General features: G+C 40.4%; 1 protein-coding gene across 1 annotated transcript in view; it reads right to left on the bottom strand.

The window, feature by feature from the left end:
• Nucleotides 1-23351, bottom strand: part of LOC114445903 (follistatin-related protein 4-like) — a 132421-nt gene that overhangs the window by 10330 nt on the left and 98740 nt on the right. The window contains exons 6-11 of the mRNA XM_028421216.1: nt 14563-14729; nt 11396-11516; nt 7948-8109; nt 4284-4418; nt 2746-2772; nt 1495-1613 (exon numbers count right to left, since the gene is read on the bottom strand). Coding sequence (XP_028277017.1) covers nt 1495-1613; nt 2746-2772; nt 4284-4418; nt 7948-8109; nt 11396-11516; nt 14563-14729 — 731 coding nt within the window. The remainder of the gene's footprint in view (nt 1-1494; nt 1614-2745; nt 2773-4283; nt 4419-7947; nt 8110-11395; nt 11517-14562; nt 14730-23351) is intronic.

The following is a 23351-nucleotide window of genomic DNA, read 5'->3' as shown; positions in this document are numbered from 1 at the left end:
CAGAGAACAGACGTGTGTGTGTTAGATCAGTCTGCATAATGTGGGGCTTTATACTTTGCCCTAACCTCTAATGAACAGAACTCGGAAGTTACTCTAATCTGTAAGTGCGAAGCCAAGAATTGCCAGTTGAATTTTTTTATTTTTTTTTTTAACTTTGGTGTTAATTGATAGCACATGCTTGTGTGCTAGACGGGAAATGTAGCAGGGAAAACGAGGTGAAGACATGCTACCATTGTTTTTTTGTTTTTTTTTTCCATTAACTGTGGGGTGATATAAAAAAGTGCCTGAAAAATATGATACAAATCAATACAAAGTAGGCGCACATTTGAGAAGTTCGCACATCAAATTTCTTGCTCTTTTAATTGTTCAGTAACTTATTCAGGGCAACTATAGTGCTATATAGTGCTGCAAAATATTTAAACAGGTGGAAACATGTCATAGAAGTGATTTAACTGACAACAGCCCTACCAAAAAATACATGTAAAAAAACTGAATTTATTATTCCAGTAATACCTTTAATAACAAATTGTCTAGTTGATTAGTGAAGTCTTTAATAACCTGAAGCAGTCTTTGCTTCAGTTCTAATTCAATATTGAGAGATTAACTGACTCAACATACTACCTCGACCCCTGTAGCCCGCTGTCTTTGCTGACAGCACATCTATGCACATACTCTTTCACACACACTACATGCACTGCTGCACGCACACACAAACACACCCTGATGTGTTTCCAGAGTTTCCACCTCCTCTCCACCTCACCAAAGTGGAGAAACTGCTGTTTATAGCAGGAACTGGCTAACACATGGCTTATTGAGTTTGTATTGATCCCTAATACAATTACAGGCTCCTGTAAAACCCAAATCCCTCAGAGGAACAAGCAACTTTTACCATCTAAAGCCCGTTGCTCTGAGAGAGGGATGTTCTGAAGTGGATTAAAAATGCCAGGGTCTGTGGTTTGGACTCTATAATCTCTCAATTGTTGTGAACTGTTGACTAATGGACACAAGTAATCCCATTACATTTAGGTGAGGAGTCAAAGTGCGACAAAAGGAAGGACGAAGAATGGCCTTGACTCTTTTCTCTCACACTGGACTTGGATGCACAGATGGATGGTGAGGATTGATAGGGCATAGGGAACATTGGAAATGATAATTAACATTTTCACTTTAAAGAATGTAACAGCTGGCACTTTGCAATCCTTCTTTTTAGTGCAACACCCTACATATAATTAGGAGTGAGGTGCACTTAACAGTGCTTCTGATGTGATGAGTGTGTGCCACCCATAATATAAAAACATACACTAAGTGCCATCTCTCTGCTTTACTCATAATTTGATTTTGAAAGACATCTGCTCAGCAGTTACAAACACCCTGACCCTGAAATCTATTTAGTCAAACAGAACTAAACTGCAACCTGACTCATTAGCTGATGGGGACTTTTTGTGTGTACTTTTTTATTGATTTTGCTCCACTATTAAATCTACATGCACTTACATAGGTGGCAACAATCCTCTCAGTCCGCTTCATATGTTTGCGTATTTCGCATTCGCTCGGCTGAAGCACCGTGATCCCCTCATCAGAAAACACGTAGAACATATTCCCCACACTCAAACCTAGAAGACAGAGAAAATGTTTTGACATTTTTTTTAAAGCAACAAATAAAAATATACAAATTAAAAATCCCACTCCCGCTTTATGTGACACTTGTGATGGGCATTTCAATTTTCCTGCTGCAGGAGACACAACAAGATCCCTGTTAGCATGCTATCATGTTAGCGGGAATGGGCAATGTCTGGCTGCTAGGCGTTTTTGACAATGCATACAAAGGGACCCTGTCAGCAACACATCCACAGCCTACTGCAGCAAGAGGAATTAAATTAAAGGCAATGTCTCCATGAGGAAACATTTCACAACTCGCCTGCTCGGTGTGAACAGCTGCTGATGAGTTAGTGTGGATCACAGTACGATGTTGAGGCATTTGTAAAGCAACAAGCTATTATTTTTGTCACATGAGCAGAGACACACTTGCAGCTTGCATAAACATATAGAAGTTATGCAGTTATGCATGGAGGTGATTGGTTCTTCAGGCTGTTAAGGCTTTATTTTAAAGTTATAATGCTGGCAGAAAATGTCAGAGAAAGCAAACTGCTTCAGTCTGAAATATACCGTCAGAAAGGAAACGCAAAGCACGTGTGTCCCTGGTGTAACACTGTGCACATAAAGATGAAGAATAATCCAAATGCTTTCTAACCATTCTGGTCTCTTATAGTTAACTCGACATGGTGCAACGTATATAAAGTACATCAGATGTGTGAAACCACAGTGGGTTTTCCATGCAGTGCTTGTGGTAGTGCTGATGTGGTAATAATATACAGGAGCATAAACATAGGATGGATTTGTACTCCGCTGAAAAAAACCACATAGCCCTTTTTTTTGTTGTTGTCACCACACTAGGTTTGTGGTATCATTTGCAAAATACACACAATTTCTGCTTATGTGTAACAGTTTCAACCGCCCGCCCCACCCAAGGTGATCCGAAACAACACAGATTTAAAAAAAACAAAAAACACACTACTAAAAAGGATGGAACACCTTAGGCATGCAGGAGAGAAGTTCTGCTGCAGAGAAAACTACTTTTGCAGACAACAGGGCAAATGTCTTGGGAAGATGTAAATATCCAGCTGCTGGACATATTTTCACATTCAGGAGAACACAAAAGCACCTTGAGAAGTGTAAATGCATTACCTTCTTCTCTCCACAGAATGTTTGCAACTGCAGAATCAGCCGTTGAGCAGGAGAAAGGATTATAGGGAGGAAAAAAAGAGGAACAGATTAATTCATCATAAGAAGAAACACAAATAATACAATATATCATCAAAGAGATAAAGGCGGATGTTTGTCTTATGACATACCAGGACCTGATATACAGTATATGACAGCTACAACATGTTCCCTGCTACTGATGGCAGGTTTAAATATTCTCCTAAATCAAGACATCAGTTTTGTCCTGGAAAGGCGCCAAGGCAATCGATTATTCCGTTTAATTTTATAAGCTCTTTCTAGGTAGCAATCGTTAAAGTCTTCAAAATGATGCAATCTAATGAAATACTAAATATTAAAAAACCCAAAAGATGTGATGTGATCGTTTAAATCTGTATCTAATGATATTACTGCTGCCTTCTATGTCTTTCAGTGTTAACAAACTGTAGTAGTATGAAAAAAGTGAATTAGGAGTGAATTGCCTTTGTTTTTTATATAACTATTAACAGGCTGCAGGGGGCATATAGGCTGACCTCTCATCCACAGGGAGGTGTAATGCTAAGTGAGTAATGCTCTAAAAAATGGATAAAATGAAATTGTTGTGCCTAATGTTCATTTTTATTCCACGTGCCATGTGTCTGTCAGCGTGAGTGTTGCTAGCCATATTTTAGTGGGGCTTCAGCCTCCCTAAAATATTCCAAAGCCCCCCTATAATTTGGGGGGATATTTTATTTATTATTATTATCTTGATATTTCGGAGTCGACCATGTTGTATACGACATGAGAGCGTAAACGTCTTACAAAGTCGCTCATATCTCAGGAATGGTAATAGCTACAGACGTTCTGTTTTTTTCCTCGAAAAGAGGACACTTCAGGCTTTCCGCCATGTTTGTGTCTTCTATACCGGCTGTAATATTCTATGGGCAAGTTAGTGTCCAATCGGACCATCGAGCCATATCACGAGGGGCTCAATTGTAGAGCCTTTTGCCTCTGACGTGGTATATCAAAGATGTCTTCTGAAGACAAGAGAAGTATCTCCACTGACTAGCTGAGTCATCGACATGTCTGAAAAGTGGCTCTGAACGCAATTATAGACACGTTATCTCGGATCGTTATCTCAGCCGGAAAGTGTGTATACCCCTGTTATATATGTTATTTCTTACTGGAAACGTTTTATTTGACTTATTAGTGGTGGTATGTTTTGTTACGCTAACCCGGAAGTTACATCAAAAACATTTTTCAACTTTTGCCACACAAATATTGCAGGGACAAAAGCAGGACTATTTCTGAAAGAATAAGAAATGTACAGTCTTCTACAAACCACTTCTACCTCCACTCATCTGTGCAATACTTGTTAATATGTAAACTCTTTTTTTGAATTTATTGTATATTTTATCAGATGTGCTGCACTGCTGCTTCCCTGCGTGTGCTTATCAGCTTAACTACAACGTGCGTGGCAAAGATGCATAATGGTTTTGTTGTCATCCACCATAAATAGAATGTGACACTACTGTTGGACTTACGTGTCTTCTTGGCAGAATCCTCCACAAACAGAGAGGAGATGTCCTCGTCCACTCCCACCTCGTTCTTGGCGATGCAGGTGTATGCTCCAGTGTCCTCGTACCGCACGCTGCCAATGAAGAGCTCACTGCCATTCGCTATAAGAAGAAAAGAAACAGGTGTTACTTCAGAAGTCTGGAGCACAGTATTATGCAAAGAGTAAAATACACATTATTAACATATAGCTTCACCACAACCTTGTGTGGAGTGGTTTCTTCCAAACACAAGACTTTAACAGTCATGTTTTGTTGTCATGTTTGTTCTCTGTATGTTTGTCCATGTTTGTTTCTCTTTCTCTCTCCTCTCTGTCCTGTCTACCTCATCTTCTCCTCCTTCACCTGGCAGACTGTCAGCAGGAAGGTTCTCCCTTATGGGAGTTTTTCTTGCCACTGTTGCTCTTAAGGGGTTCAGGCTCTGGGTCTCTGTGACAATTTCTGTAAAATGCACTATATAAATAAAACTGAATTGAACTGAAACCCCATACATAGTCAAACTGGCTTCATCTGATATTTGCCCACATCAAGATCAAAAAATCAAATCATCAAAAATCAAATAATTACTATATTTGAAAGAAAAATATGTATGCTTCCGTATGAGGCTGCAGATACGTATGTTTATAAGTCATATCTGTGAAAATGGAGTCTCTAAAACACAAAAAAGTCACTATTGACACACAGCACTAACTTTATAAAATAATGTAGTTAAAGCTGTATCGCACCGCAATGATTTTTTTGTAATTCACGTGAGATGCCTTTTGTGTGGCTTTATGTTCTGCACAGTGCTGCATTGTTTGTTTCTTGTAGTAAAAGGTGATGTTGGTTGTGTTAGCACTCAGAGGCCATCATCAGAAGAAGGCTCTCTGATGTTTGCTGTGGCGCTGAACTCTGTAATGTACAGCTGCACTCTGATCCTTCCTGTAGCTCCGCATTGATCATATGATGTGTGTGTGTGTGTCACAGTGGAGCTCTCACAGGCCATGCTGTGTTAGGAGGAGAACATTAAAGGAAGCTTTAGTTTTCATCCATTTCTGTGCATCTCTTGAAGTAACTATAGTTACATTGTACTTCTGTAGCATCATTTACACCACTTTTTTAATGTCTGTCTTCCTGCCGAGTCTCAGATTTACTAAACAGCAATGAAGCACACATAAAAGCTGTGCTCATTTTTAGTTCATCAAAAATAATCTTGAGCTTTTAATTTATACCGGGTTGTAAAAATAACACATTACAGACGTTGACGCAAAGTTTTTCGCATTAGTGAAATGGATCCTGATAATAATTCTCTTTTATCAGAAAGGAAGTGTGTAATGCTTTGAAGTGAAAACTGCCTAAAAGCAGGCTGTCATCGTATGAGACACGACTTTAATTACTTCTAATTATGTTCTGATCAATTCTTATTTAAACCCACTGAATCAACCACTCATTAAATTAGTTTTTATATTTTTTTATGTCGCATATTTGTAATACATTGTGGAGACAGAAGTCGGGACTAGGCTTTTTGTTTTCAATTGGATTCATTCTCTTAACCTGTTCTTCATAGATGGATTGCTGCATCGGTGAAAACGACATGTCATCCGACTCAGCAGCTACTCTTAGCTCAACTGAGCGGAAAAGTAATTTTTTGCTTAATGTGTTATTACATTTTGGAGCCCATAACCATCAGCAGAAACTGAGACAACTGTAATTACTACCCTTTGTTTGTATGCTTCCACAAACAAGTCAAACTGCATCAATGTCTGCCCAGATTGATATAATATTTGTGGAGACTTGGAGCCTGCAAGAACAGTGTGCACAGTTAGGATCATAGGAACCCCATGACCCAAGTGAAAGTGAGTGTAACATGGATGAGGATACCGTGTTGAACAAATCCTCCATAAACCGCCTCCTCCTTTTTTTGCTTCATGGCTTTATAATTATTACCAAAGATGTCAGATATTTAGCTCACTGAGTTCAGTGACCACAAATAATCAAGGACCATGATTAACAAGACATGTTTATCAGTATATTTAACTCTTATTTAAACAAGAACAGGGCTTTGGATATAAGCAATAATCTTCAGTGTCACATGTCGAGGATTGCAGCTCTGCTGCAGCACCAGGCATATCTGTGGAACAGGCTCGAGTTTCAGCCATTGACAGTAAAAACTATGGACAGAGCCTCCGTGACGTCACCCGTTTGTTTCTGAAGAGCCGTTTTGAGGCTCGGTGGGAGGTTCCGGGACTTGATGACCGCCGCCATGTTGGCAGCGTCACGTCAACTAAAACTCCGATTATGGACAAAGAGGGGGAGGCGGGCGATCGTGGGAGCAGGAAACTCACACTGTGATACGTCAACTGTCTGTCACTCAAGCGGCAACGCCCATAATTAGGCGTAATTTTAAGTCCGAATACCATTGAAACGAGTGAGTTGTAAAAAAATTCACCCTCCCTACAATTGACACTAGCAGAGAACCTATCATCTGAGACCAGAGTGGTTTTTTGTACCAGGCTGTAAACATGTTTTTTTCTGCTGTGAAGTCGGCCATTTTAACATGGGAGTCTATGGGAAATTACTCGCTTTTGGAGCCAATCCCCAGCTGTTGCGGTGTGAATTACAAGTTTTGACACTTCCGCATGGGCTTCCACTTTGAGCCCCGAAGGTTGCCGCTTGGTTTCAGCACCACAGACAGCTTAAGAACACGGTTTTGTTCACTCAGCCAGACAAAGCAGTTCCTCTTTTTACAGTTCAACTGTGGCTCACAATCAATACTTCTTACTATTGACTGTCAGTGTGTTGTTTGGATTTAGAGAAATCTGTCAAAAAGATGAGGACTGGGGCAACACTTTTATAGCATCTTTATAACACCCCTGACATTATACATGACACTTGGAAATGAGATGGATTACACCTCCTCTGAGTGTTCAGCTCAGGTTTCCAACTATGGAATAAATGGTAATCTACTTTTTTAATGCTTTGATTAAAAAAGCAACATTAAGAAGGACTCGTTGCCCATATTAGTTGGTAAATCTGAAGACAGAGCCACTGCAGTGTTTATGTGGTGGTGAACCTTGCAGAACCTCCCTTGTTTGAGTGTCTGAGGGTTGATAACAGGCTATTACCATAGGTAATGACCCACACACAGCCAATAAACTCTCCCGTAATGAGAACTAGGCCATAAAAAGAAAAAAGTCGTGCTTCAGTCGGTTCCTTTGCTCCGATATTGAGAGTGCATCCTAAAAAAATAACTTGCTCGGATAAGTAGCTGCCACCGGTGCATTGAATTTTATTTTCACTTACTTTCAAAGTGTAAGTGTGTTTATGTAATCAGAGGAGCAAAATGAAGACAGCTTAAGAGGGTAAGCCACAATCTTGGTTTCATCACTTCATCACCTCAGTATAGAATGCAAATCAACAGACAAAGAAAACAGATATTTTTGTTGTGGCAACGTCGTGTTTTCAATAAAGAAAGTTAGTCTGACAGAACAACAGCTTGATTTTCTTTGCCCACATGCATCATCTTAGTTCATAAAGATCCAGCTGTGTTGGCTGTACTGCTGGTACGTAACAAAAACACATGTGTCACACAGTATCTTCTAAAACACATACTGCGCTGACAGCACTTCCCTAAAAATGAGCAAAAACTCCTCACCTATAAGAGAAAGCTGTTTGTTGGATTTGGGCTGTAACTCCATGCCGTTCTTCAGCCACAGGAGTTTGGGATTTGGGATGCCGTCGGCATGACAGTGCAGGCTGGCAGATACACCGGGCTCCTGGGCCTGTGTCTCAGGATAGACCAGAATCACTGGAGGGACTGGACACACACAAAACAGAAAGACACAAACAGGGAGAAGGGAGAGGGGCAAGTGAAAACATAATTACACACTGTTTCATGGTAGACCGTAACTCCTAGGGGAATATAACACAAACACCCACACACGCAGTGGGCAGAGAAAAATTTGTCTCACCCCAGCATGGAATATATTCACAAATAACAAGAATCCAAAGAGCTTTGGGGCTGCTTTATTACAGCTTGAGCCCTGCATGAAATAGATGTTGGATGTATCTGCCACTTACCACCTCCTCTGGGGAGAAGGCCGCAAATGAAAGTGGAGGAATGGAGGGGGGGAAATGAAATATGAGGTAATAGTTTACACGAACAGGTAAGATGTCATTTTCGGATTATGATGCTTGGCACCCTTACAAACTCGGGGTAGCTGCCAAATCTCCTGAAAGGGAGGTAGCCGATGGCCCCTCCTTTACAGGAGCTCAGTCACCTCTCCCATTCAACTCACAACCTTGTCCCTTAAGCCTCATGCAATATTAATATTACATGTGTTGCATGCTACATGCACACTGGTGTTTCATTGTTCTTTTTTTAATCCTATTATGATGTGTTTTCATTAATTTTAGCAGGGAAAGGTACAGTTCAGTATATTTACTCTATTACCTATCCATCCATCCAACCATCATTCTAGTTTCCAAGATGGTGCTGAGTACGGAGGGCCTGGTGTTTTGGAGCGCTCTGTTTTGTTTGTTTCTGTGCATAAACTATGTGTCTTACATGCTCTTACACGAGAGAAGAGCTCATGAACATCAGATATACCACGCCTGTGGACTTATCTCCAGTTTTTCTGGCATCTGCTGCCGATTTACTGCTAGTTTTAGTTAAAAAAGTGAGACGCTGACGCAGAGGAAAGTGGGCTGGGGGGCTGGTGTTTGTTAAATTAGTGTAACTTCTCTTTACAATCCGATAGCAACCAATTAGCTATAAAACGCTAAAAACATCAGCCAATCCTCCAGGTGGACCCTGCTCGGAGTATTGGCTGGTTGTCACTCTCTTCCTACCAGAGAGGTACGTGCATGATGGCCAAAGTCACAGACCGCAGCTCGTCCATGTGATTGGGAGGCGTGGCCTACCCTACCTTTATTTTTTTTATTCAAATGCGGGCTCTTCAAAACATACATTAAGAAAAAAAAACATGTCATGTAAATAAATCCCTGCTCTCTGCATGCATAGGCATTAACACTACACCAACAGATAAACTACTTCAAGCCTCGTCTCGCTCCACCCAACATCTCTGTAATGAGCTCTGTATGTTCTGTCTCTATTTCAGCGTCTGTTCCATATGCTATCAAAACAGTACTTCACCTTCAGCATGCCTCCTGGTCTTCCATATTTAATATTGTGTTTATTTTAGATTGCAGCCACATTGTTGAACAGCACTGCCATCATACTCCAGGGCACTATGATATCAGAGACTACTCTGAGTGGGTACTGAGGCTGCAGCCTTGCAGCTTCTATCATCAGAGAAAAGAGAAGATGTTACTGCTTTAATAGCACAACAGGATGTAAACCACCCACTGACTATAATGTGGCACTTGGCTCTTTTCTATTCCACGTCCTATCTTGAAAGAAATACCTTGAATCCCCAACACAAACATTTGGTAATTGCCCTCTCCTGATAACTTGGCCTTTAGGGCCACTCTGTCACCATGACTCCCTGCACATCACTCCCTTTCTACTTCAAGGAGTAAAATGCACCTTTTTTTCTTTCAATTAGCATCTTTGAAAAAACAATCACATCTATTGTGACTCCTTAATTAAAAGAGACTTAATGGAATCTCTCCTTTGCCTGCCTGTCACCATGAAACAATAGCACAAAATTACACAGAGGGTGTATCTTTGATTTGTTATGTTACAGGAGGGATGGGGTGGTTTAACATTCTTCCCCTCTGGATTTTCTTTGGAAAGATGCCTGTTAATAATAACTCTAGTCTGAAGGCAGCAGGATGATTAATACAAGCAAGCCAAACATCAGTGAGTGCAGTGTTTGTAGATGTATTTTAGCCTAAGTAGCTTTTTATCCATTAATAATCCTGTTTTTCCATGACAGGAGATGCAGGACTCTGACCCTGATCACTGAGCACTTTATGAACAATGCTGCTTTATATGTGGAAATGAACAACATCCTTAGAGAAAAATAGACCTTCCTTTTCTTGCTAATTGCATTATAAAGTAAGATCTACTTAGAATAATTTTAAGACACTATTATGGTAAGAAAAAAAGCGAAAATGATGAATGGATTGTTTGATGAGCGAACGTAATCGGCAACTATTTTGATCGTTTATCTTCTTCATATTTTCTTAGTTTCTTAGGCTTGGTTTATACATGGTGGGATTTAATGTGAGTTTTATGCTTTTTTTTGTCATGATATTTCAAGATTTATTTTTTTTTCCGAGAATTTAAACTGGACTCAAGGATTGTTTTTGAAGACGTTTCGCCACTCCCCCAAGTGGCTTCTTCAGTTCTGCTATGGAATGACTATGACCTGGATGAATGAGAGCATCCACAGATAGATATTTCAAGATGTCATTTTACATACCTGATATAAGTAAGTCAAAACAAATACATTGTTAGTTAGCTAGTGATTTAGCCAACTGTGACATTAAACAACATTAAATCAATCCTATTGTTGCACACAGTTGCAGTAGATTCCATTTTAAAAGAAATAACTTACAGACATCTGCTCGCTTTTATGTAACTGCATATACCAGGAATCCAGATTTGAAACCAAAATTGAATGGTATGCTTTTCATGAGTGGATAGGCAAAAAAGAGCCCAGACAGAATTTTGCAACCTGTCAAAGGACACTGAAGAGGCCTGATATTATGCTTGTCCTGTGCGACAGGATCGAAGTGGATTAGAAGAGCATGTGAGAGTTGGAAATCCATAGTGCTTGAGGAGACACATTATTCTATCCAGTTTGAATGATCGTGAGTTATTCCACCTTTGGGGCTACATCACCTGTTGCATGTACACTTCCTAAGGACAGCTCTTTATAACCATGGCTTGATTTTTAAGTCAATGTCATGCTCAAGAAGAGATGCCCGATAGTATGTTCACTCTTTTGTGCTTTTAAGACTTGTTTGGCAATTCAAAAGTTTTCTCTAAGGATAACTGATCTGGTCATTGGACCTGTACTCCACTAAAAAAAGAAAAGAAAAAGAGAGAAAACTCTCTGGAGTATCACACAGCAATACAAACAAAACATTAGTGTCTTGTCCACAGTGTAAGTAAGAAATGAGCCACTACTGACCATTCACCTGCAGCACATGTGTCTGATAGAGGTCTTCATAGCCGTAGGCATGGCAACTGTAGTTTCCCATGTGGATGGTTGTCACCTTGGTGATGTAAAGGGAGCCATCATCCCCAAAGTCCTATAACAGAGGAGCAAGAGATACGAGACAAAAATTAAGTAAAGTCTGAAGAGTCTGTTGTGTTGAAGGGACGAGGAAGAGGAGGAGGGAGGAAGATGAGAAAAGAAATGGAGGCATAGAAAAGGGAATAGTGTTGAAGAATAGGGTGCAGAACACATCCACAGGGAGTGAGGAGGGAAAATGAAGGTAGCATGATAGAATATATAAGGATGCTTGAAGAAAGCAGAGAGAGGAGGCACACAACTGCAGGGAGTGATGGGGAGAGACAGGAGAGAAAAAGAGTGATGTGAAGAGGAAGAAAGACCATGAATCAACGGTTTCCCTGTTGAGCCGAAGCAGGCGTTGGGGAATTTGATCCTCCTCTCTCCCCTCATCACGCTGCCTCAGCCTGATAAATGGCAAGGGTTAAAAATATAAAGCCCATTAGGTTGATGAATGGAGCTGGTTGTTGTTGGTGCAGCATGCAGCAGTCACCAGGGGGTTCCAGCCACAGCTTAGGGCGGATTAAGGCATTAAATAGTTTGCTGTCCCACCAAGTGGCAGAGCAGATGTCCTGATGCAACTCTGTCATGACATGGAAACCACAAACAGCAGCTTTTTTTGTCTGAGGACTTCAGAAATTAATGTGACCTGACAGGAGGCCGCTTTGTGACGGGGAAAAAAGGGAAATGATTTTCTTGTAAGACAGGCGAGGGACCCTAGGCAGTCCTCAAAGTTCAGAAATTCAAATTAAGGTGAGAGATACAACTACACCAGTGAGGACAATTAAAACTGAATGGGCAATATGGGCTAAAAAAGTAGGACTGTAATATGTCTGGCAGATATATTTTTGTTTTAAACCTAAACTACTGGTTGCGGTTGCTGTGCCCTTGATTTTAACCGTTAAATGGCACTGCGCATCCTTTTTCTTGCCTCCATTCTCTCTCAGCTCATCTGGGTGACGTATGCCTGATTTCTAGCTTATCTAATGTCTGGGCATTGTAGATTTATCATAAATATGGTAATAAGGAAAAATATAATGGTAAATGGTCTGTACTTATATAGCGCTTTTCTACTACTCGGGTACTCAAAGCGCTTCACACTACTTCACATTTACCCCTTTAACGCACACACACACACACACACACACCAGTGGTGCAACCACTGGGAGCAAGGGTTAAGTGGCTTGCCCATGGACACACTGGCCTGCAACCAGGGCAGGGGATCGAACCACCGACCTTCCAGTTGGTAGACAACCACTCTAAAAGTTGTCTTCACTTTAATGCAATGTGGCCTGAAAAGCTCCACAGACCATAATGGCCTTAGTCTACGCACGCACGCACGCATACACACACTGAAACTAAATGAGGGCAGGAAATTACAGGCTTTTATTGTTATTATTTAGGAAAATTATGGGTTTTTGTATTGGAGAGGTCATTTGAAGAATTATACATAATATGGCCAGTAGCCACAGACAAATTAATAACTGAAATCACTCGGTGAACTTTGGCTATTCAGATGCAAAACTAAATCAGCATCTCCTTCGCCTTTTTTTTTTTTTACAGTAATCATTGCTTTTTGTATGTAACACACGGAATAGTCCTGATGCAGTAAATATCCGCTTACATATTCCTAAGTGGCACATAAATTATATGTTTAGTGTTAGCAATGTACTTGCAAATAAAATAAGTATACATTATTCATTTTATTTCTGTACGAGCTGCACAATAAGCAGCTCTGGCACCTTATGGTTCCTGTTTGTAGTTCTTTCTTTGTAATTCAGCTGTCATGCAATCAAACCTGGTGACACAGGTTTGAAATCACAGTTCTATTCAAAGTGTAAAATGTAATGGTTGGTAAAAGAAAGAGAGAGAAAGAGGAGTATGATGAAAACAGCACAGAAAGAAAAGCAGACTTACAGAGAGCAGACAAACAAGACTGATTGTAAGGAAGGCTTGGCACTCAGGTTTAGAGGTTATATGTCAGAGTGCAGGATGATTTCAATCACTGTCAAATGAAACTTCTGAGTACAATCCTGTTTTCATTCAACATAGTTCACCTCTTTGGCCTTCAGTGTTACAAGTCAACAAAATGTACAAATTACCAAAGTCTATATACTTCCTCATCCCAGTAACAGGAAAAAAAGAAAAAGCATCAGCACTGAGTACAGACAACAGCAACAATGTTCTCTTATTAGCAGTATTTTTACTGCAGTTTTGAAACTTTTAGAAAGTCGAGGCTCCTGCGAAGGCGTCTGTGAAAATTCATTATGCACGGTCCAGAGCTCAAGGGACCTTTGTTGCCACCGCCTCTCCTCCAGTCTCCACCTTAACACTTGACATTGTTTATCGGCTCATCATCACAGCAGACCAACAAGGCTGCTCATTAACATGCAATTAGTGAATAGTGATCTGGTGGTGGATAAAGCAAGGCCGATGATGTGCTGTCACCTGTGCAGATGTGTCTTAACAGGAGCATGGCTGCATAGTTCATTAAGCAATGAGTAAGCTATAATTATATTGGTTCATTGAGAATGCTAGCTTGCTTGAATTTTATGCTAATATGTTCCTGAACTCTCTCTCTCTCTCTCTCAGAATCTTGTGGGTTGACGATCACACCTCCACAGATCTTAAAACAATGATAAGCATTAGAAAAAGAAGGCAAATGCAAAAAAGAAAAACAATGAGCTTCTGATTAGAAATTAACTAAGAAACTCCCAGAGCTCTTAACAGGTTTTTGTAGCAGTGATTTGAGTTTCCAATTTTTAAAAGAGTGTTTGTTTTCAGAGTCTCCGACTGTGCCCCTTGCTGCTAAAATTTAACAAATATTTAGGCGGTCCACTCAAGTCTGAACAGAAACACAAACTTTGTATGCAGCCTGCAACAAAAGAAAAAAAGTTGGTGCTTATGTGTTAAAGAGAAATGATTGTCTAACAACTAAAGAATCAGTGTTGTTTCTTAGGAATTAGTGGAAATTAAAAGCTAAAAGGAGACTGAAACAGACTTACTTTCAACCATCCCTCCCTCCCTCTATCATATCCAAGACAACAATGAATACTTGCACTTACATTTATATCTTCCAGGTCCAAGAAGTTTAATACGATGCCATTCCTCTTCCAGATGATCGGTGGCCGCAGTGTCCCCTGGATGGCACAGGTAAGGACGGCACTGAGGCCCACTGTTACGGTGGAGATGCTGATTTGCTGGTCCTCGGCCAGGCTCAGCTGGACAACCTCTATAGGAACGAAGGGAAATGATTGGTGGCGGTGGAAAGATAGAGAATGGATGGCGAAGAAAGAGACAACGGTAAGAGGAAAAGATGGAGAAAAATGAGAAGACGGGGAAAGAACGGAGGGAAAAGGCGTCAGGGAAAATCACAAATCTGAATGAGTGTGCTGATGTGGTAGAACTGTGGCCAAGCTTAATACATTTCTAAGTATCCATCTCATTACTAGTGGACCGAGGAGGATAAACAGCTGTCCAGGAGTGAAGGATATCCAGTATGAAAAAAGACCACGTGTCAGAGGACATTCAGCTAGCCAAATATCATTCTTCTCATTAAGGGAAATTTATGTTCATTGAAATGGCCATCCAATTCAATTCACCTTTACGGCAAATTAAGAATTATTCTCCACCAGCTTCCGCTGGCGCCATAAATACTATCTGCCGCCAAGCTCTGTGGCCAGGCACAAAATCTACAGTCACAGTCACAGCTACAGTCTAAAAACTTTGTCACGCGCTGATCCTTTTTCTTCTTGTGAGGTTAAAAACTTTCTCCCGTTTTTTTTTTCCTTGCACTCTGTAAATGTTGTAAAGCTGGGACAGCCTCATGTTGAAGACACTGAAATATTGCATGGGTGTAAATGTCACAGCAACACTGACATGATACACGTTGGTGTGACCATGTGTCAATATTAGCTTCGGGCACAGGTTACATACTTGTCTCAATAAATAAAAGAGATACAGACAACTGATATAAATCACATATATATACTGCTGCAACCTTTCAGCACGGAATCATTCATACAAAGGATACGTCTTTAACTTCATAATAGAAATGTATTTTCTCTGATATCATAAAAAAGCAGTATTGGATATATTTTACACATATTTTATGAAGTGCTAAGGTGTGGATATGTTAGTGTGTTGTTTCTACAACTGTAGCTGTACTAACAATAGATGAGGTTTACAATAAAATGGGATATTGACTTAAATATAATCTGTTCATTCTGCTTTAACTTTAATCTTATTTTTAACCCATAATATATACAAATGAAACTGCCTTTCCAATGCAATGTGTTGTTTGTTTCCTCCGGTTTCTAAAATTAGCGGCGCAGCATTAACTTGAAACGACATGCCAGGCCTAACAGCCATCCGCCACAGAGCTTTTCTTAGATCACAAATTAAGTAAACAACACTTGCTGTGTGGATACATTTTTAATATTACACTTCTCAACCACTATCTCAGAATGTTTGTGCTTAAAACGCTGCTCTCTCTCTCTCTCTCTCTCTCTCTCAAGCTCCATCCAATCTAATATAATATTCTGCAAAACACTGGCTTTACAGATCTGCAAGGAAGACCAAACAAAATCAGAGCCTCCACACAGGAAAACAGTTCATTGTCCAAACAGTCTTCAAATAGATGGCTAACAGACTTTGAAATGTTTGTGGGAAACTTCCTGTCTGGATGCAGACTTGGACAAATGCTGTTGTAAAAGACCCCAGGATATTAGCTGTCTGTTTCACGTAGCTCTCCAGGTGATAGATATATCCGTGCTGACAGCTCGGCCTGTCAGTGATATTTCAGAATGCCTTGGGTACAGTTCACTGCCAGGTCCAACAAAGTTATAATTCAGAAGATCGGTAATTTGGGTGGCAGAACAGGCTTTGACTGCCACGTGAACAGATGAGGGATGAAGTGCATTGATCTGACATGGCTTGGAGGGGTGGTTTCAGGTGGTACTCTGAATTTCAACCAGTCCACTGCTCACGTTGAATTTAACACAGTGCAAGAAAGCAAGAAGACCCGTGTGGGTTTGCTGTGTCCAGATGGACATCTAACAAAACTTTGTATTTACTCCTTTGAGGCAGAGGAAAAAGACAACAGCTTTCAAGTGCACTGATTCACACTGTGCAGAAGTACAAACTGTCATTAATCGACTGTGGCAGGTAATACACCAGCAATGAGGGTGGTGGTTATTTTAAAAAGCTACAGCCGGTACAAATAAGCAACTGCTGAAGAGACTCTTAATTATCAGCTTGAAATCAATTTACTTCCTAGAGTCAAATGATTGCTTTAATAGTCATACTTTGCTGCTGAAAAGACGGACTTCTTAAAACACTTACAATTGGTGTTAATGGACCAGAAAAGACAGGAGTTCCTCAAATGCTATGAAAAACTTTGTAAAAATGTGTCCTTTGTTGTTCTTGCTACTAAAAACAGATACAGGTATCTGTATACAGGTTGAACACGGAAGACATACATGCCAGAGTGCACAAGGGTGCACGTGCTGACAGGCAAAATATAAATCATTTATTGCATTGTGTTGTGGTCTCTACTCGAGCTTTGGTATTTTTTTTGCCTTTTATTCATGAAGTTTCTATCTCAAACTCTCCCCTGTCCATGTGTGGTGTAAAAGTAACAAAGTCCTGTGAAATGTCAACAAGAAAAAACCTGGCTGCTGCAGTCGCTGACTCCATCATCTGCTCCATCCCAGTACATGAGTGGCAGCTCATGGCAGACAGTGCGTGATTGTTTCACTAACTGAATTTATGTTAATATAAGATAAGATAAGATAAAACTTTATTAATCCCAAAGGAAATTCTTGTGCCAGAGGGTAACAGAGTTACACTAAATGCAGTTAAGTACAGAGTATAAAAGTGTCACTAAAATCCAAATCTAAATCAGAGTACAGTACGCATTATGAGCACAATATATGATGCATGGATACAAATAGAGACCAGTGGAGAGAATGACAGTGATGCATGACATGATCATCATGTTTACTGTCTTTTGTATATAAAGACACAAAAATCTGACATCAAGCAAATTCTGCTATGATCAGGCAAAAAAATACAGTGGTGTTTTTAAGGACTTTAGTCCAGTGAGTTTCAGATAGCACTGTGTTTATTTGGATCTGGAATGAATGTCGTGCTGTCAGCGGTACTGACAGCACAGAAAAGATGACCTTCAGCTCGCAGCTCCAAATGCGAGTGAGTGTAGCACTGCTTTCTACATAATGATTCAAATAGAAAACGCTCCAGCAGGCAGCTGTGTTTAGACATTTCTGCCAAAGCTTCATAAGAGGTCAGTCCACACTTTTAAAACTTTCTGCTGATGCATTAGTCTTCACTTTTAATGTCTAGTGAGTAAGGCTATGATGAAAAATAAAATAAAATAAAATTACTGCCTTGCTGAAAGATTGAACAGTTGTGAAATTATTCCTGACACCATTAAATTAATCCTGCGGCCATCCCAACTCCTCCTACCAAGATGACACCTTGCAAAGACAGAGAATAGTGGTCTGTCTCTGTATGCAATGAAAAAAAATATTAATTACAAAATTTGATGATTGCTGTTCATGTCACTTTTCAAGTGAAAGCAGGTCATTACAGCACATATAAAATGCTTTTTGAGTTTAAAAAAGCAGCTTTATCTACATGAAGGTTGGCCTCAGAAGTGGTTCAGCCAACAGATCAGAAGAGGATAGTCGCACATTGTAACTTCAGTTCTGTGCTCACAGACAGAAGTATCTGAGGGGTGTATTTATTGTCTATATGTGGCAGACAACTCAACAATCCCTTCATTTTGTGTACAACAAGACTTTGTTAAGAGGCAGAGCTCAATTCATTTAACCTTGTGTGGGACACACACCAGGTTTAGACAACAAAAACAAACAGCAGTCCTGGAATGCTTAAACCATGTGTATTTTTTTATGGCTATAATTCATTGTCTGTGTCAATGAACACAATCTGGTTGCATCATCTTGTTCTTGTACTACTACAAAATACTGATCAATAACTTAACCTGAGGATTTGACTACACATGCAATGCTGGATTCTTAAATTTTTTCCATCCAGAGGAGCTCTACAGAAACCTCTTAAATCCTTCCATCCTTCCATGTACTGGCCTGCTCTCAGATGACCTGGACAAATTGCAACTCCACATGCATTGCTGTTCTCTGGCTATGGGCTGCCTGGGGAAGGTTGTCATGACATAAGCTAGTTAATGATTCCTACAGTTTCCCCCCGTTTCTCCCAAAATAGCTCTGATGTGTAAGTTCATAATTGAGTCTTTGGGGAATTCAGTAGCTCCACTGATCGATCAGCCCCCCGAACGGAGCTATGGATATGCTGACTGGGTCAACAGGGAGGTTTCTGTATGCAGCCTCTGATAGGAGTATACAGTAGATCATGAAAAGAGAAGGGGAAAGGAAGAAAGGCCAAATACATTGGAAAAGAAAGGAAAAGAAGTACAGAGACAAGGTCGTAAAAGAAAAAGAAAAGTAAGGTGAACAAAACAAGTACAAAAGGGAAAAACGTGAGAAAGTAGAAAACTGAAGGTAAAGGGAAAAGGAAAAAAGAAACCACGCTGAAAAGATGCGTGTGTCTGTATCTGAGCATGTGTGTGTGTGAGAGAGTCAAGAAGAGAGACAAATTTGATGCAGAGCACGTAGAAGATCTGGCAGGGAATAACTAATGTGGTGAGCTGAAGACTGCAGCTCAGAGACCTGTCCCTTTACGCTTCTATGAGACCAGCTTTCTCGTGAGCTGGAGTAAGACATCAAGCCACAACACAAGGAAGCAGAACACCACCACATTTCAGAGGGTATAGGACAGATATCCTGACTGTAGACTGGAAGGAGGTGGTGAAGGGCCAGAGAGCAAGTAGATAAAGACAGAGAAAGACAGATGGAGAGAGGGTTATAGGTGAAGGAATCTGTTGTGGGGAGCAATATGAGTGGGGGCAAGAGGCAAGAAAACAAGCCGACAGGCCCCCGGTAAGCATAGATTTGTTTAGATTAATGGGTCAAATGTTGCCTTGCTGTCAAGTTAAAAAACGGGGCTACAGTTAATCTCTGTGTGAAGTGCATTTGGAGACATTAATGTGACATAAAACTGCAAAATATTTTTGAATTACACTGAGCTGAATCTTCCAGTATTAAATGAGAAAACTTAATACTGTAGCTGGACATTGGAGTAGCTTTTAAACAGCACAGAACAGTGGGTATGTTAGTGATTCATTACAGCAGCGCTTAACGTGCCTTTAAAGTTATTTTTGACACCCAGTATGATGCCACCACAGTAATGACTGTTTGTTTGCTTGCACCTTCTTCTGAGAGTTACAGAGGAATGGATGAGCCAATCTGACGTCTTCTGCTACACCCGAGGAGACAGGAAAGCCACACACACGTTCTTTCTGTGAATTAAGTCTTCACCGCCTTAGGCTGTGACACCTTATACACCTCATACTAGAAAGCCAAAGCGTTGTCTCTCTGTCACTGCATATGAGCCTTGTTGGGGTGGAATAGTGTGTCGATGATGATGTGACAGCACATCCTCTTCTCTTCATGTGTCATGCATTCAAATATATTCATGACACATTAGATTATTCATATTTGACCCTCATGAAAAAAAAATATCCTCATTTGATCTGGTTTGGTAAATTAAAATTCAGACATTAATCATTAAGCTCATAGCTGAGTGAAAAGCAGCTGCTACAGTAAATGGGCTATGATTTTTCCAGGCTCTGCACTTCCTACATCTTCTCATAGGAATCAAAGCATCTAATCAATTTTCTCATTGATTGTTGCTATGCAACCGCAAAAAAAATCATGACAACAGGCCATATTAAACCACTAGGCGATGCCCAATAGTTTTCCAATCTGCTGTAATACACCACAGATATTACAAGGATAGCTACCTCAGTATTAACTGTTATCATGTCTTCTGAACATAATGGCACCGTAGGGGTTTGCACAGTACACATAGGGAGACAGGACTCCCACTGGGAACCCACAGTGCCTACAAATGATCTTGGTGTGTCAGAGCTGCTCTCTGCAGGTGGGATGCTGCTATTAGTTAATATATCATCCATGTTTCAAACACACTAAGACACTGAATCAATGTCATGTTGTATACCATACTCTATATACACATTCATTTTCTCAGTCAATCAATAACAACGCACACTCAGTTAATTATATGCATACACATCTCTTTCACATATTATAAATACATACTGTTCATTTTCTCTCCTATACACAAACACAGCTACATCCCCATCATGCTCTCTCTAACACACACAAATTCATGCATTCTCTTTGAGAGTGCTGGTGTGGTGATTATTCATGGGAGGGAGAGTGGGGATGAGCAATCAGTGGCTACCTCATTAATCACTCTGGATGCAGACCCTTAATCTCCTCTACAGGTACAGAGGAATCCACTGCTGCCACTCCTCATTGCTTCTCTAACTTCCTCTTTCTCTCTTCCTCATGCTGCCTCCTTCAAACATCCAGCCACCGTCTTATCTTCTCACTGATGCTGGGTTCGCATCTTTGGCTATTTCTCTCTATCTTTGTCCTTAGCAGAGCCTCTCAACCTCTTGATATCTCTGTGACTGTAACTGTCTGTCAGTCTTCCCCTTCCATCTCACTCTTTCCTTTTCTCTATGGTTTTAATTTGCCTTTTTCTTCTGTTTCGTTCTACTTAAAGTAACTCCTCGCCTGGCTGTCACTCAAAAGTGCTAGCAAAGACACAATGGTGCCTCTTTTTCCAGTAGGACCCCCCTAACTAGGTAGAGAACAAGCCTTGTTAGGATCACAAAGACAGAGTGCAAGTGAAGCATATGGTAGAAAAGTCAGAAGGAACAAGGATTTTAAAACAATATGTTCCTAGCTGTACTAATAAAATGAGAGCAGCAGATCTGGCTCTGCCTGCTTTCCTTTTGGCAGCTGTTTAAGCATTTAAAAAACCACAGTAATGACACTTCACAGCAACTAGAATGGTGGATATCATGTACTGAGAAAATGTTTATGAGAACAACTTCTAAATTAAAATAATAATAAGAGGATGGTTTGATATTGATCTCACAAAGCACTAAAAATAAACCTTCTGTTGTCCAGTATATATATATATATATTGCTCAATATATTGCACACTCTATAGCCCATTTACACAATGATTTGCCAGAATTGGCTGCAAACAAGCAGAGCACATTTCATGTGTGGGTGTTGCCACTAAGCACTTGAGTGCAACTGCAAGGTGATAGGTATAGAGAGGAGGAAGCTCAACAATGAACTGACATCAGTTTAGTAATGATGAGTAGAACTGTCTTTATGGTGCTATTCAAATCACAAGGGCAGGGAAATAAGCAGATGAATTGCCTGCCTGGAGGCTTCACATGCATGTTTACCTAAAGGTTAGCCTCCACAACTTTTACTGTCACTGTACACGCAGTGTTTTGTTGCTTATGGGCAAATCCATTATTTGAAACAGAAACCCTAACCTTTGCTGCAATGTTTATTTAATGTCAAGCCTGTAAATGACCGCACAGCTTAAAGGAAATATGCACTAATGCTGGCTTTTCACTTTACTGTGATTTTTTAATGTTTAATGACTCTTTAGGTCAAAGATCAGCAAAGGTCAGTTTTTAATGTGATCAATGCAACCAAGGACATAGCAAATCACCCTCTTGTGGTTGTTTGAAATGGTGGAAGTGCAATCCTTCAAGGAAAAACGATCTAAACGAGCAGATTTGATGCCTAAACTTTATCTTGTAAGACAGTTGGATTCCTAGAAGGGATGTGAAATCATGAGTCAGAAGACACTTGATCATGACAGACTACTGCTCAGACCTACCAGCACCCTGTGAGGAACCACCAGCAGCTAGTGGTGTGTTTTAGAAGAGATTAAGGTCGATGTAACAACTGTGAGACGTGATTTAATTAGTCATTTATAATTTATAAACGAATGAGGTGGCTTGTGTAACTTAAGTTGGAAAAAATATGAAGAATTTTGAAATCAGGTTGGTCTTATCTTCACCATCTTCAGTTTGATAAAACAGAAGACACTTTAAGTCTTAAAAGCCTAAAAAAAAGTCACCCTGCTTCAAGAGGCTTAATAGAAACAAGCTGACAGTCTGCGGCTAATCTCCCATACTTCATTTGGCCGGATGAGACCCAATTCATTAAAGCTATACTCTCATCTGATAGCAGCATAAGATCTCTGACAATCTGGCTAATCTTTCATCTTTATGGAAAGAAGAAAACCCCTCACCCAGCCATACCCTCTCTCCTCACAGCTATGCCTCCAACTGTAAACTGCGAAGGCATTTTCTGACAGGGCTGGCTAAGTGGTCTTTTCTCATTTTAAAGCCCTTTCAGCCTTGTGGAGGAGGAGGGTAAGAGAGATTAGTGGCCTGCAGCACAACTCTGCACTGCAGGAGCCACAGCTTGACCTGACCTGAGGGTCTACCTCGACAGAGACAGAATGCACAATGAGATATACTGAGAGCTGTGTGTGAGAGTCTGGGTGTTTAAGTGCATTTAGAGCTATATGCCGTCTGATGTAAACACTTGCAAGCAATTACCCAGTTTTATTGTTACAGCTAGAGGATACAGGCATAAAGAGACTGAAAATTTTCTTTCATGGAGCCCCCATGAGGACATCTTTTCTGAGAAACCACTCCAAGGTTAAAGAGGTCAATGGACTCTTGAGTTCAGACTGTGTAAGTGGCCAGGGCACAACATGGGGTACTGTTTTATGTGGGATTTGCCCTTTCTTCAGAGGTGAAATATCGGGAAAAATCTTAATAGCAGGTCTCTACATGTACAAAGACAGAGGGAACAGTTAGATG

The sequence above is a fragment of the Parambassis ranga genome, chromosome 14, assembly GCF_900634625.1.
Source record: "Parambassis ranga chromosome 14, fParRan2.1, whole genome shotgun sequence".
Lineage (NCBI taxonomy): Eukaryota > Metazoa > Chordata > Actinopteri > Ambassidae > Parambassis > Parambassis ranga.
Note: the sequence above shows the minus strand (reverse complement) of the source record. Positions and strands in the feature narration are given on the sequence as shown.